General features: G+C 33.7%; 1 protein-coding gene across 3 annotated transcripts; it reads right to left on the bottom strand.

Moving 5' to 3' along the window:
* Positions 1–5091: 5091 nt before the first annotated feature.
* LOC132606711 (uncharacterized) lies at positions 5092–8287 on the bottom strand. Of its 3 annotated transcripts, none has more exons than XM_060320324.1 (2): positions 7981–8287; positions 5092–6632 (listed from the first exon to the last, which is right to left on the bottom strand). In XM_060320324.1, the coding sequence occupies exon 2, from the start codon at positions 6315–6317 to the stop codon at positions 5367–5369; it is 951 nt and encodes a 316-aa protein (XP_060176307.1). In that variant the 5' UTR covers positions 6318–6632; positions 7981–8287; the 3' UTR covers positions 5092–5366. The 3 variants fall into 3 exon arrangements, with proteins under 3 accessions (XP_060176307.1, XP_060176306.1, XP_060176305.1); XM_060320323.1 differs by lacking the exon at positions 7981–8287 and adding an exon at positions 7171–7425 and having other exon boundaries at positions 5092–6804; XM_060320322.1 differs by lacking the exon at positions 7981–8287 and adding an exon at positions 7171–7425.
* Positions 8288–16411: the final 8124 nt, after the last annotated feature.

Raw genomic sequence — 16411 nt, 5'->3', positions numbered from 1 at the left:
ATTTAGAATTATCACAACAAAAGACTCCTTGTTATCATTATGGTTTGTTTCTATGAGCTAATTAATGATGATTTAGAGGAAGACAAGAGAAAGGATTGTGGATGGATTGTAGCGAGAATTGAATTTAGAGTTTGAACTTTATAAGTTTGAGTTGGAGATTTCTTCATAGCTTTTTGGTTTACTAAATTCAAAATTTATTTTTATACTTAATTAGTGAAAAACTAAAACATATAAGAAATTTGAGTCAAAACTATTGAATTGAATGAACTCATATGTCCATATTGCAGGAAGGATGGTATAGAGGCTGAAGGTTGGTAACAACCCGCACCCTAAACTTAATTATCGATATATCACTATTATATATAAATGCTGATATTGGATTTTTAGTGGTCCTCTTTCTTCGTTCACGATGAATCTTCAGCAACCATACCACAATGTGCAACCTGTGTGGGCCACAGGCCACAATGGACGCTTGTCACGCAGAGAGACTCTCACACAACTGAGTCACTTTCTCAAGACCACTTCCATGTGGACCTTTTTTTATTGGAAGTATAACTTTTTGTAGATCTATCTACCTTTGCCTCTTATTTTGTTACACCTCCATTTTAAATTATTTATCGTGTTTATTAAAAATAGTTATGTCAAATTATTTGTTATTTTAGAAATTCAGGACAAAATTAATTATTTTTATCCATTTCACCCTTAGTAGAATTTTGTCATTAATAAAGATGACACATAATAAAATAAACATTTTACTTTGTTTGTCCTTGTACATTATCGTAAATTTAGGCAATGTTACCAGTCTTTTTTTCTAACTGAACCATTTATCAAATCTCATTATACCAACAATGGTTGGTGGCTGGTACTATTTCATCCTTAATCAAGGTCTCGAGTTCGAGCCCCCTTGGGTGCGGAGTCACCATTGTTAAGGAGTGTTTTGCCCCACAAAGTGGGACTACCCGGCACGAATCTGGATTAGTCGGGCCCAATGCGGCTACCGGATACCGGATGGAAAATCAAAAAAAAAAAAATCTCATTATAGGTTAAATATATCTCACGTCATCCATACATGTTTTTTTCAGGTTTTTTTTTTTTTTTTAATCCATACATGTGCTTGTAGAGATCTCTCCTAAATCATTTTCCAGCATAATTTCAAAAAGAAAATCATTTTATAAGTTTTCTTGAATTATTATTATTATTATTGTACTTATAATTAGATTTATTTGGAAACATACATCTTGAAATTTTTGTTATTACGTGTAATTGTTACTTATTATTTCACTCATTTCTTTTCAAATACCTAATATGTATAATAAATAATGAAAGCAAAAAATCATTAATGAGCAATTTCTTATAGAATTGAAAATGAAGCCGTTATAAGTCAATAATTAAATTATCTTAAAAACCTCTAATTTGATTAACCAATCAAGTAATCTTTTTAATCATAAAATATATTCGAAGAACTAAATTATTTCTTGAGATTCATTTTAATGATTAATGAATTTAGGTTTTTATCTTATTTTTATTTCGTCTAAATTTTTGGTTAGATCATCATATTTAACTAGCATAAATTGTTGCCACGTGAAATTTTGAGTGAAAAAGTACACCAACCCCTCCACCGCCGCCCCACCCCACCTCACGTCCCCATTGTGTATTATTTGATTTTTTAGTTGTTTGCACATAATAAGAAAGTTAGTTAAAATACGGAGTATGAGTTAAGAATGTTATGACTATATTAACCTTTAGCTCTTTTCAAATTTACTCATAGAAAGTACTTTATTAGGAGGTTTTTTAAATCATCTATTAGCAAGGGTAACTTTAGAAAGAAAATATTAATTAACACCTTTGAAAAAAAAATTAAGTACTTTGGAATAAATAAAAATTCCTTAAAATGAAATAAAAAGGAATAGAGCAAGTTATAAATACCAAAAGAGTTTACTTCTATGTACAATGAAAGAATTATATGCTCATAAAATCATAAAATGCCAACATATTTTTAAATTTATGAGCTTCGCCAAGTTAACTTTGTTTTTCTACAAAATAATGTTAGTTGATTAAATATCGAATCACTTGTGTCTTCAATTTGGTGTTTGCTAATTGCATACCAAACTTGCTTCCTAAAAAAATCTTTAAATTATTTTTTAATTTCTCATCCGGCGTCCGATATATGCTTTGAAGCCCGATTAATTCAGATTCACGTCGAAAGGTCTTTTCTTTGATGGTAAAACACTCCCTACCAAAACGACTCTATACCAAGGGCTCGAATCCTAGGCCTCTTGTTAAGAATAAAGGAGCACTTACCATTTCGTCACAACTTTAAAGATAAAAATTATGTAACTAAGAAATTTTAATAATTATTAAGACTTATAAACAAGACAAAATTAACATGTCACTACATTAAATTAATTATAACAAAAAATATGACAAAAATTACACTTCCTTAATTAAAGTTACTACTCTTATATCATGAGTTTGGGCCCGAGCTTAGCACGGACCTCCTGCAACTAGTATAGTTGAATATAATCTTAAAAGTTCATCCATCAACCCTCACAAATTAGGAGTGTATTGCACTTATTATGTTAAAATCCTGAATACACCTTTATTTGCTTAATTGTTTTCTATGTGGTCTATGAGATAGTGGTTTGCCCTCTGGTGTAAGAATAAATATTTTTCAAGATATAAAATAATTTAATTAAAAGTGCCTCGCCCATAGACTAAAGTCATCTCCCTTCACGATTATTTCAACTCTTAATGTTAATATTATAACTACTCCAACCAACACTTAACAGTATATTATCTTAGTTTTTAAAAAAATCATCCACATACTATTCAATTTGTTAAAATTGTTATCACTTTCTAATAAATATTTTATTCGGTGAAATATTTTTCCACTCACCAAGACACCAACTAAGCGACTCCCATAGCATCTAAGTAGAATTTTTCAAACTTATCACATTGAGTAAATCCTTAATCCTCCCCTTTTACTAAGACTACAAAATACTCGTATGAATTATGGTCAATACTAATTATATAGGCATTAATTTCAAGTCCAGAGGTTAATACGGCAAGTTTACACAAGGTATACTCTGATTTTACTTGGCTGATAGCAAAAATACATTATACTAGAAAAATATTTATTAATAGGGAGACCAGGGGTTTTACTAGCCACTGCCGGTCCTCACGAGGGACCACTTGAAAATTAATGTCGGTTTTTGGAGACAAATTGGGTCGTTGGACGAGAAATTTATGTGTTGGAATTTTCGTTTCTTTACTACTCTCTCAGTTTTAAAATAAGTGTCTCTTTAGTTCATTTTACGTCCGTTGAAAAAAAATATAGAAGGGTTCAAAATAATAAATATAAGGTGTAATTTACTAAGTTATCCCTAATTATTAGATGTTTACTGAAAATTGAGCACTATTAAGAAGAGATAGAGTTGCAAATACTTAATCCCTCTGGATAAAAAAAGTGTCAATTTAGTCTTTTTTTCTTGAGTCAAAAAGAGTGTTCAAATCAAGAAAGAATTAACCTTATCTTTCCAGATTTGTTCCTGTTAAATGTTATGTGATTAAATCTTAATACTTATTTAATTAAGAGTAGTTTAGTCAAATTGTTTATTTTTGCATAGGAGTTACTATTTCGACACTTGTTTTAGATTTTTTTTTTTTTTTTTTTTTTTTTTTTGAAGGGACACTTGTTTCTCAGTTGAAATGTGGAGTTTTTGACCATAGCTACCAAGTCAATTCCATGGTTGAATTGATTACCATTTCATTAAAGGCTAGGTTCCATGGTTGAATTGATTACCATTTCATTATATACTAGTCTGAACTCTGAACCTCTGCAGCAGTACAGTTGTAGTATGCCCACAGCCTTGACTGAATGAAGTTTGTCTCTGTATGTACATACAGTGCAATACAGATATACAAAGTAGTGTCCACAGTCCACACTATATACATATATTTTCATTCATTAGCATTCAGCCAATTATGATAAATAATGGGTGGCTCATGGCTTCCACCTCTTATCGGTCTATTCCATCTTTCTCCTTGGCGGTTTCATTGAAAGTTGTCAATAAACATATACAGCAACTCATTTGTTTTGTTTCCCAAACACATTATCAGCTCTTTAGTTTTTATTTTGATTTACCTGTTTGAGTGCATCTTGACTATTTCACTTGGCGTATGTTACCTTACAAGTTTTGATTAACTCTGCACCCATTGTGCTTTATCTGTGCTGGATTTTGATCTCTAATATCCAAGGTTTACTCCCACTTCATTATTCAAAGGTGTGACGCCCCGGTAGAGAGCAAGTTGATGAAGGCGAGTCAAGCAGGACTGACAGATTTTTAGATTGACAAGCTTCTGAAGATGAAATGCACATGACACTTTAGATGAATCCCACATTGAAATAAGAAAGAGAAAGTAATGAGTTTTACGAGGTGTAGCTCAAGTTCACATGGTACTCGTATTTTTGTTGTTCGATCTGGTGTAGCCCGAAAGACAAATTTGTACAAGCTTAGGGTCAAAGCGAACAATATGTGTCATGAACTTGCATCATTGCCAACCTTGAATTTTATTTTAGTACCTACTACTAGTTAAACAAGACATAAAGCAAAACTTGGTCCCTTTCCATTATAAACTTTCAGTTGCTGATATTTTATTGTTATTACTTATTAGTGCTTTGTATCCATGTTAGCAATGTTTGGGCTCCATCATGTGGAGCGCATGAAAAATCCAGATTACCTGCAATAATCATCAAAGAGAAAATTAAACTACAAAATGTCCAGCTGTCTACATTAAAACACTTCCCCAATCTTTATCAAAAAAAGTTTAGAAGAGTTGGATTCCTTTGCCTTTACCCGTAAGTGTTTGGTGCTGAATAATTCTACATGAACTTTTTAACCTGAAGGAAAAAAGAAGACAGCTTCAACCAACTGTTTTATTTTCTTTCAGATGTGGCATTTTGAGCATGGACAGCTTGAAGCAAACAAAAAGAAAATGACATTCACTGCATAACTACCATCTTGTATCAGATATTAAAGATTAGAGTATATTTGGTCTGTCTGAAAGAATTCATATAATAAACAAGAAAAATACCATCAAAATATTTTACTTATTGTCAATGAATCTTACAAACTTTCATCACAATGAACTCTACCATATGCTAAAAGAATAAATGCACAACATAACAGATCATTACAAATGTGAAAGCTTAGAGATTATTATGTGCACAATAACCATGTTACCACTCACACTGCTATCATAAGCCTACTAAAGAATTGAATAAAGCAACACCAAGAAAAAGGGTGTGTGGTTGGAAGAATATCTAACAGCAACAAAAGAAACATGAATTTGTGCAGAGGGATCAGTTATGGCCTGTACTCGGTTTCTAGTGTAGGTTGCGTTCGCGTAACAGTAGCAGCAGGTGCTTTTGTGCTCCCAACGTTAGTCATTTGTAATGCTTCTCCAACCTCTGCAGCCCTCTCCATTTCTTGCATTTTCTTTCTACGCTTGTACTTGCTCGCACACGCTATCAGAAGACCTAAAAGAAACATCAACACTAGTCCTCCTGCTACCGAACCAACAATTATCCAGACTTTCGACTTGTTCTTCTTTCCCTTATGATGAATTACAGATGCTGGAGACACTGGAGCAGGTGAAGGAGCAATTGACTCGGTCACGATAGAGAAATGCCCATGTTGAAATGTTGTACACGTGTTATCCGACAAAACTTTGCTGAAATTCAGAGAACCTTGTAAATCAATTGAAACACATTTTGCAGATGATCCAACAGGCAATGGCTTGACATCAGAAAAACTTATTGAAATAGGCTGACCAGAAACTTTAATATCCAGCTCGGGCAAATTAGTAGCTGACAGATTTGATGCATCGTAAGCAAGAAGACCTAATACGGGAGCCAAGTAGATGTAGCCGGGTAAGTTGTAATATCTTGCAGACCAGTTGCCCAAATTTTGGTAGACCAGTACAAGCCTCTCAACATAAGGCTGCTCGACGACACCAATGGGTAGTTGGAACTCTTTATACATTTTAACTCCTCGTCTCCTTAAGCTACCGCTCCTAAGCCTCAACGCAGATACCTTAATCCCTGTCAAATTCGATGAGACTTTTCCATCATAGATAACACCTGTTCTAATCCTCGGACGATCAAATGCAAGATAAGCATAATCTTGGAGGAGTGTGTCTAGTGCCCGTGCAGCCCCCATAGAAAAGTCAGTTAACTGGGAACTTTCGGAATGTGGCAACCAAAACAACCACATCAGAAAGCGAAGCATCGAGAGACTTCCAATAAGCCCCGTCATGCTTCACAATTTCACTAGCTCACAACAATGTCAACCCCCAAATACACCTTTTTTCCCCCTGAAATGCTTTACTTAAGCTCAAAGTCTATCGGGAACAGGCTCTCTATCTCTACAAAGTAGGGGTAAGGTCTGCATACACTCTACCCTCCCCAGACCACACATGTGAGATTACACTGGGTATGTTGTTGTTGTGTCTTGAGAACCGTGTCATCCGTGTTAGCTTGCTAGCGCCAGACTAATCAGCTAGGCAACCAGCTAAATCCTACAAGCTCAGGTATCAGGTAAACCTGTCCACCAAGGTTCAGGCAAATGTGCCTATAGGAGGAATTCGCAACCCAAAATGTTAGTACTTATCTAGTGATGGTTCTCAGATCCAAAATGAGCAATTTAAGGAAACTGTGCTACAACTACTTTAATATCACAAAGAGACTTCAAGTTCACGCTTTAGGTACTTTTAAATTCATAGATTTCGTTGGAGAATCTGATACTGCAAAACAAATATAACGGTAACAGTATCAAAAGTAGTATGCAAGTAAACTTGGTACTTTAAGCCGTTGAAAAGTCAATAACCCAAACACTTTTTGATAAATTCTTGCTCAAAAGGGAGACTGGAGTGAAATCATTAGCTTGATTCCCCTGAAACCCAAATTATTCATCAATTTGCTAACTAATTACCAAACCCCAAAAATTAAAAATACAATCTTGATGATTTTATTTGCTCACATAATCACACTCTATATAAGACATGGGCATTTTAGGAAAATAGAACAACGTAGTGCCATTCTTGTTTATGTGGACATAAGAAAAAGGAAACAAAATGCAAACTTTTTATTTAAATGAAAAGAAAAATTACCAGAATTTAAGCTCAAAACACCATAAGCCAGCAAACCTAGATATATGATCCAATTAAGCAAAAGGGGTTTAAAATATGGAGAAATACAGTAAAAACTTCAAACCCAACTCAGCATTGTTTAAAAAAAATGGAGAATTTGTAGTTGCAGAGATGAGCTTATAGGGGTTTTTTTTTTTTTTTGTGTGTGTGTGTGAGAGAGAGGGAGAGTAAAGTGAATGCCCATAGACAAAAAAAAAAAAAAAAAAAGGCGATGTAGCAGTGGGCCGTGTAATGAACAATGTGTCCAAGAATGTTATATAGTACTAGTCCTTGTAGATTTGATTATTTGAATAGTACTAATAAAATAAAATCTTCGTACACCTTATACAGTTGTAAGTATATCAAAATGCAGTGTGAGCTGTGAATTCTATAAAAATGATAAGTATGTTTGTTTATACTTTTTTTGCGATTAAGAATAATCTCCGCACTAAATTTTGTAATGATTGATAAAGAGTATCTTGTTGCAATATTTTATTTCCTTTTTTTTTTTTGGTTAAAATTTATTTATAATTAAATGTCTGTATTAATTATGGGATAATTTCTGTATATAAATATAATTCCTAACCCAAAAACTAAAAATGCAATCTTGATGATTTTATATTTGCTCACAAAATGCAATCTTGATGATTTTATTTGGTCACATAGTCACATTCTATATAAGACATGGGCAATTTAGGAAAAGTAGTGCAATGTAGTGCCATTCTTGTTTATGTGGACATAAGAAAAGGGGAAAAAATGGAAAGTTTTTATTTAAATGATAAGAAAAATTACCAGAATTTTAGCCCACTAACTAAGAACAGAAACTTGAGCTTATCAGCCTTCAATATCGAAATACAGTAGAAGCTCAGACACCATAAGCTATTATTAGATATTGTGTATGACCCAATAAAGCAAAATGGGTCTAAAATATGGAGAAATTACAGTGAAAACTTCAAACCCAACTCAGCATTATTCAAAAAAAAAAAAATGGAGAATTTGTAGTTGCAGAGATGATCTTGATTTTTTTTATTTTTTTTGGTGGGGTGAGACTTGAGAGAGAGGAGTACCAGTAATAAAGTGAATGCCAATAGACGAAAAAAAAAAAAAAGGATGGAACAGTGGGCGATGTGATGAAATGTGTGAAAGAATATATATATATAGTCCTTGTAGATTTTAATAGTAATAAAATAAAATCTTAGTACACCTTTATACAGTTGTAAGTACATCAATATGTAGTGTGAGCTGTGAATAGTACAAAAATGATATGTTTGTTTATACAGTACTTTGTTGTCACTGAGAATAATATCGGTACTAAATTTTCTAATGATGGAGATTTGAGAAGAGTATTTGGTTGCAATATTTTATTTCCAATTATGTCTGTATTAATTATGGGATAATTTCTTTATATATTAAATTTAACGAGGAATAAGAACGTAAGTACATAAGAGTAAATCAATGGAAATTTTGACATTTGCAGTCCTACTTGTTAAGGTAACCATTTTTTACTGTTTCTAATATAATCTTTGTAATATTGATTTAGATTAAATTATATAAGAAAGTGTACCAAATTTAAGAAAAAAAGGACATGTAATATGCTAATTTTTTATTCCTTTTTTCTCAAATTTATATTTATTTAAGAATTTAATTTTTATACACTGATATCATAAAATAATTTATACACTATTAAGTCATCTTAAAATAGATACTTATAAGTTATCAATAAGCTCTAACGAAGTGAGAGTGAAATGGTTATTTTTTTTGGGGGTGGGGGGGGGGGCGCTTCAGAAGATCCGGAAAAAGGCTAAACAAATAGTCAACTTTACCTTGGCATGCTTCCACTAACGAAACTAGAATGTAAAAAGGAAAATGACAACGCATCCAAGGAAAAGGATTAGAGCATGTTTGGATGAGCGTATTTTAGGTGTTTTTAAGCTAAAATAGTTTATAAGCATTTTTGTAGTGTTTGTATAAGATTAAAAAAAAAAAGTGTTTTGAATCACTTGTTTTTAAGCCAAAATAATAAAAATAAGCCAAAAGTCATAAGTTAAGTATTTTTAAGTAAAACTTACACAAATAACTATCTTTTAACAGCTTCTAACAAGTTATAGCTATGAGTTGAAGATTTACAATTCGTAGTTGCTTTTGGCTGTATTTCAGGTGTATCTCGCGTTTTTGAAATACAGTGAAATATAGCGAAATACAGCGTGGTTGTTGAATAAAAAAAAGGCTATATTTATGGCAATAAAAATATTTTTCAAATTATATGGTAGTTTGTATTAATGGTTCCATGATTCACGCAAACCTCATTAGGTTCCATTACAGCTAACGTCTCTCCATCAAAATCACTCCATTCAAAAGTTTTTTGCTGGTTTTTGTTGTATTCGGTTGTATTTTGCGTTTTTGAAATACACGAAAATACAAAATTTGGCAGAGTAAAAATAGGCTGTATTTATGGAACATATTCTCTTCTTTCATTTTAAATGGTAAATGTTACACCCCTCGTCTTCGTAGTGGTAGAACTTATGATTTCCTAGTCGGGTATGCCTTGGGAATTGAGACCCGAGCCCGAGTTTCGGAGATAGGAAGTGTCCTACCCCATGTGCAATGGTACCAACAGGTATTCCTGGTGATTTATAGGATTTGAAGTTGAACGAATCGAATCGACGCGACCTGAACCGAATTAGAAAAGTCTGCAGACACTAGTCAAGATCGACGGGTCGTCGAACCTGTCGACGATCCGACGTTATGCGGCGTCGATAGGGTTCCGCAGCCCTGCATTCTGCAGGCGCAGGTCGACGAGCACGTCGACCCGCTCGTCGAACCGGACCACTGAAGCAATTAATTTTTCGAGTATAAATACATGGTCCACGACTTTATGTCTTATTTCTCTCTTTCCCAGATCAGAAAACCCTAATATTTTGCTCTCCCAACATTTATGGCATAGTAGTGAAGATTTGACAAGACCCGAATCCCGTAAACCCGAACTTGTGAAGAAGAAGGTTGTTTCTAGGGTTTCTCTAAGAATGGGAAGCTTAGGGAGTTGAAGTTAAGGTGATTCTTGGGATTCTTGACCCCTCAAGGTATGTAAATGATTTCTACCCTCGTATTTGAGTTGCTATCAAGAGCTTTAGTGATTTTAGGTAAAGAAAGGGTATTTGTGGAAGTGATAGATTGATGAAGGGCAAGGTAGTGACATGAGACTATTTTGAAGAAATGATTAGGGATGGATTTACGTGTAGTTGGATATATATAGGTGTTATCATTGTAAGCCTATAAAGGAGATGGTCGTCTATAATTCGTTAAGCTTTATACGTGCTTGGGAATGATTAGTAAGCAAATCAAGTAGCCTAATTAAGGCTTATGTTATCTTAATTGTAGATTTACAAGTTCAAGAAGTAGAAGTTGGGCGATTTGATATACGTCACGGTATGTTAAGGTTATTCCTTCTTTTTTTTGGCATGATCCTATGATGTGAACCGATAAACGAGTAAGAGAGTTTCCATATTACTCTATTCTTATAAGCTAAGAGAAATACTGTTTTGATGTTCCCGTACCCCGGCTATGGTATTTTCCCCATATACAGATCTTATGATTTCCTGTCCTAGTAGTACTAGTGTAGTAAGGCCCATGAAGAGGCAAATTGTCATTATATTATTTGAGAATCCTGTTGTTCAATCTTACTTGTATTATGCATTCACTTTCAGTTCTCGGGGGTATAGTGAAAGGCACACTTGATAGGGGGTGAAGGTGTGACCTATGATATTACGTTCTATATGTGAAAGGCACACTTGACAAGGGGTGAAGGTGTAGCCTATGAGTGGTCCATGAGTGGCCTATGATGTTGGAGTATATACATGAGAAAAGCACACTTGACAGGGGGTAAAGGTGTGGCCTGTGATGTGACGATGAGGTGTGTACCTACTAGTTATATATATATATTTCTCGACATACAGATTCAGCCAGATGCAGACAGATACTAGTTCATACAGATTTATGCAGATAGTCATTTCAGCTTATGAGTTCAGATCTTATTCATGATTTCTGTACATAGTTATACATGTTGTCTTTATGCCTTACATATTCAATACATTATCCGTACTGACTCCCCGTTGCTCGGGGGGCTGCGTTCATGCCCGTAGGTACAGGTAGATAGGGAGGTGGTCCGGCTTAGTAGGACCCTTATCCAGCAGCGATCAGTGCACTCCATTCGATCCAGAGTTGCAGTCTATTTTGGTAGGCCATTCTTTTGAGATGTATATAGATGGGTACGACAGGGCCCTGTCCCGTCCTTTCTACAGCTTTATTCCAGTAGAGGTCTGTAGACAGTTGTATGCAGTAGTCAGGCGATGTAGCCTTGTCGGCTTATATTCTTTTGTGTACAGTATATATGGCAACCTAGCTGGCTTGCACTGTTCTTCCGCATGTTATGTTTATATGTAGATGCAGATTGTACAGAGTTCGGATGTTTCCTCTTTATGAGATTAGTTTGTTCCATTCATGGGTCATTGATGTTCAGTATGTTTCAGAGAAGTGTTTAGGGGTGTTTGGTCGCTAGAGGTCAGACTCCCGTCACGGCTCATCGGTTTAGGTCGTGACAAAGTCAAATTAAATCAACCATGTATCACGCATAACGACTGAAGTTCCATAAAAACCCACATTTCTCTCTCCAAATTACTTTATTCCAAACTTTTAGAAATACTTCCAAATACAGAAAAATATACACTGGAATACAATGAAATATGGTTGATTGTTTAAGAAATATAAAATTGCAGCATGCGTATATACAATGGAATACAATGAAATGTATCAGAAACTGTTTCGTAAATTAGAAATACATTGAAATATAGCGAAATATACTGAAACAGTACACTGAAATATATAGAATATACTGAAACAGTACATTGAAATATAGTGAAATATACTGAAACACCACAACCACAAACCCTACCGAACCACCACAACAACAGGAAAAACCCTCCTCCTTCCTCCGCCGCCTTTCTTCCGATCCACCATCCTGCTTCACTTCAAAAACCCTACCGAACCACCACAACAAACTGGAAAAAACCTCCTCCTTCCTCCGCCGCCTTTCTTCGATCCACCACTGTCCTCCTCCACTCCAAAAACCATACTGAACCACCACCAAAAACCATTAATACATGAAGCATATGGAGTTCAGATCTGAAGAACTAGAACCTTAATTTTTTTTCGAGTTTAGAGATGGAGATTGTAGTAATAATGGTGGTGGTGGCGGCTCCGGTGAAATCCACTGCTCCCTCTTTTTCAGATCTGAGTGTATTTTCAGATTTGGCGTCGTTCCACCACCGTCGCTGCCACCTCATCATCATCAACAACAGGAGCAATGGCAGCGGCATCGACGGCTTTAGCAGCCGCCGGAGTAAAGTCATGGTTGTTATTCGACTATGAAGCAGCAACAACTTGTGCAACAACGATGTTGCTACAGTTTCTACGAGCTTTAACGCTCAGCTGCCTCACGAAGTTTGGCTGAAGGAGAAGAGAGGCCAGAGATAGAGAAAGGGAGGGAGAGAGGAGAGATTTTTTTTTTTAGGGTTTGGAGAAGATGATAAATCTTAAATGTGTAGTAATGGAGAATAGAGAGGTACATGTATTTCAAAAGTGATTGGACCAGTTATGATATGTAATTTTGGAAAAATAAAGCTACAAAAATTAAATAAAAAATAAGGTAGTTATTATTCATAAATAAGTCTTAGAAATAGCTATGGAAAATAAATTTTCCTATTTTTAAGCCATAAACTATAAGCCCATACAAACAGGCGCTAATCTCTATCAATAGTGCTGCTAAAGCCACTTGAATTAGTAATTTGAAAAATAAGATTATAATTAAAATTCATTAATATTATTAAAGAAAATGAAATAGATGTATATAATTTCTTGACGGATGGATTTTACATTGAACAGGTCGCGGCCCAAACCAGTACGATATATCCATGAAGCAGGACAAGGCATACTTTACATAGAAACTATGCCTTAAGGCATAAATTTTGACCGAATCGACATAGTTTGCTATGAAATCTTGCTTGCGAACTTTTTTTTTTATACTCTACTGATGTTCGAACCCAGAATCTCGAAAGTATTTTCGCCCACTTAAAGTACTGAAGGACAAAAATTAAAGACTTGCGGTTTGAGGGCCAAAAATAAAAGACCAACCTCGAAGAGAGGCATTTATGCGAATGACCCCTGGTTTTCTGCGGGGCGAGGTGCATCAATAATCACCTTTTGGGTTGATGTTTAAATCTTAGCAAGTATTGTCAATTTATTCAAACTTTAGCCAATACTTAAAAAAGAGACTTTGGCCAAGCTTCTAAAAACTGCTTATTTTAAAAAGTACTTTTGAACCTATGGCTAAAAGCAGTTTGTGTTTGGCCAATTAATTTAAAAAGTACTTTTGAGCAGCAATTAGTGTTTGACCAAGCTTTTAAAAAGTGCTTTTATGTGTATTTTTCTCAAAAGTACTTTTCAAAAAAGTGCTTTTGGACAAAAGCTATTTTTTTAGCTTCTGAAAAACTGCTTCTGCTACTCCCCAAAAGTACTTATTTTCTCCCAAAAGCTTGACCAAACACCTCATTTTTTTTAAAATAAGCACTTATTGAAAAAATAAGTACTTTTTGAGGGAAAAATAAGCTTGGCCAAAAAGGCTATAACCCGTTTCGCTTCTTCTTGCTTGCTTATTCTGCGTGTTATGTATCTCTTTTCTTCTTCTTCACACAAATAAGAAAGCGAGTGCATGCACCGACAACGCTTCAATCTCGGACATAACTCCAATTACGTTTAACTTCATGACAGTTTAATCAAGAATAGTTGAAATTTTAGGAGGCCAATTTGCAGGATTGGCCCTCGCTAGGGTGGTCTTTAATTTTTGGCCCTCAAATTAGTGGTTAATTTTGGCCCTCAAATTAGTGGTATTTAATTTTTATCCTCTGCCTTTGCAAATTCTGCCTTAAAGTATAATTTCGCAAGGCAGAATTCTGCCCATGCAAATTCGGCCTTAAGGCCCAAATTAAGGCAGAATTTGCATGGCTAGATTTACAAAATTCTGCCTTAAGGCAAAATTGACAGAATTTGCAGAGGGTAAAAGTTAAAGACCGCCAATTTGAGGGGCAAAACTTAAAAACCACCAATTTGAAGGACAAAAATTAAAGACCACCCCAAATGAAGGGCAATCCACGCAAAAAAAAAAAAAAAAAAAAGATTTTAGGACAGTCCTAAAATTTAATTTTTTCAATTCAATCTCCAGTATTTACTTCTTTATAGTACTTAAAATAAGTTTTTCTTTACGTTGTGATGTTAGTATAACATTAACAGACGATAAAAGTTAACATTCATGCTGAACTAGAAAAATAAGCTTTAGGATACTAAAACTGAACTTTAGGATAGTGTTAAATGACATGAAGTTTGAACTGAAAAAACTAAACTTAAGAACATAGTGTCTTGAAGTTTTCAAGTGAAAATCTAAGCTTAAGGAGATGGTACTCTGAAGTTTTGAATTGAAAAAATTGAACTTAAGGACACAATGTCCTAGAGTTTTATATTGAAAAAACTGAACTTAAGGATATAGTGTCATGAAGTTTTAAAAAACTGAACTTTAAGACACAAGTGAAGTTTTAAAGAAAAACAAATCTCTTCCTACTTTTTAAATTGTAGCTAAACTTTAAATAATTTGCAAATGTTGGCTAAGACTTAATCAATACTCTTAAAACTAGCTATTTTGTGCCAATTTTCATTTGTGTTCTCTCTATCATCTAGATACTTATACTAACTATATGTCTTTAGTCCAGTGCGTCTTTATATTCTAGTATTCGACCTATATCCAGATCAACGGTTATTAGGTCAGATGCTATACATTGATTATCTATTATAAAAAGTATTTTATACTGAAGATATTGATAGCTTTTGCTATTAAATTAGATTAACTTGTATAGTATTTCATGATTGAGGCGTTTCGGATAACAAAAGAAACAAATGCAATTGAACTTGAAAATGCAAATTGTGATTTTTGTTGGCCGCTATAATTCTCCGAGATTCAATTGATGAAGAGAAGGAGAAGGGAAAGGGGAAGGGTACAATAGTGGTGACTGGTGATCATGGTTGTGGAGAAGGTGGTATTAGTGGTAGGAGAGATGAAAGAAGAAAGAAGACACAATTTTTTTTTGTGAGAATGAATAAAAAGAATATTTTTATTTGGGCTTTTCACGCTTTCAAACACTAGTGTGCAATATATATTGTGCCCAACATTATTTATGTTTAATAGGTACACTTTAGGGTCTGTTTGGAAAGCCACCCAGATAATTGAAATTGAGTGTAATTACACAGTTTAACCTATTTGTTTGACCAAGTAATTACATAACTAGGTGGGAATTGGGTGTAACTAATAAGGTGTAATTACAGGGTTACTTTTTTGTTTTATTTTAATTTCTTTTTTTATTTCTATTATTTTTATTTCTTTTTTATTTTTATTTTCTAAAATATATTTTTATTTTGTATTAGATATCTTTCATTTCATTTCTTCTCATTCTCAACCTTTACTTCTTGTGGTTCCATGTAATTGCTCATATTTTTTTAATTTTTTAATTTTATTCATTTAGCATAACCGTGTTATTATTCTAGTTTTTGAAACTACATCTCTTAATATTAGAAAAAATGAGTCATTAAGAAACTTGACATATAATGAGTGACATTATTAAAGTAAAACTTCGTTGTGAATGAGGTTATAGACTTATATTTTCCTTTTCTTTTTAATTATATTTACTTAAGTTACGTTGGAACTTACTTACGTAACGTTAGAATTTGACATAAGAGTATTATGTTAAAACTTTTTCTTTTGGATTTTGAATTTAGCTTATATTTTTTATTTATTTGCTATAGTATTATTGACTTATTATTTCACATTGCATACTGTTTATTTTTCACTTACAGTTGATAGTTTTTTTTTTGTCAAACATTTGAATAATGTTATGACATTATATTTATAAATATCATTTTTCTTGTCAAACATCCAATCCATGATGTTCACAAAAAAGTCTGCTTTTAAGTTTTATAATTAATTAAAATAAAAATATTATTGATTTGAAAAAATATATATCAATTATTTTTTACAATATTAGTGTCAAACATATTATCGTAGTATAATTTCTTGTGCTCTAATTTATGCTATTATGCTATTATCTGTTATTTCCTGTGCTTTGAT

Source organism: Lycium barbarum, chromosome 8, assembly GCF_019175385.1.
Source record: "Lycium barbarum isolate Lr01 chromosome 8, ASM1917538v2, whole genome shotgun sequence".
Taxonomy (NCBI): Eukaryota; Viridiplantae; Streptophyta; class Magnoliopsida; order Solanales; family Solanaceae; genus Lycium; species Lycium barbarum.
The sequence above is the reverse complement of the archived record's forward strand: the minus strand, read 5'-3'. Positions and strand labels throughout refer to the sequence as shown.

Bases quoted from the DNA above. Each gene is read 5' to 3' on its own strand.
- LOC132606711 (XM_060320324.1), bottom strand. From the start codon at position 6,317: ATGACGGGGCTTATTGGAAGTCTCTCGATGCTTCGCTTTCTGATGTGG.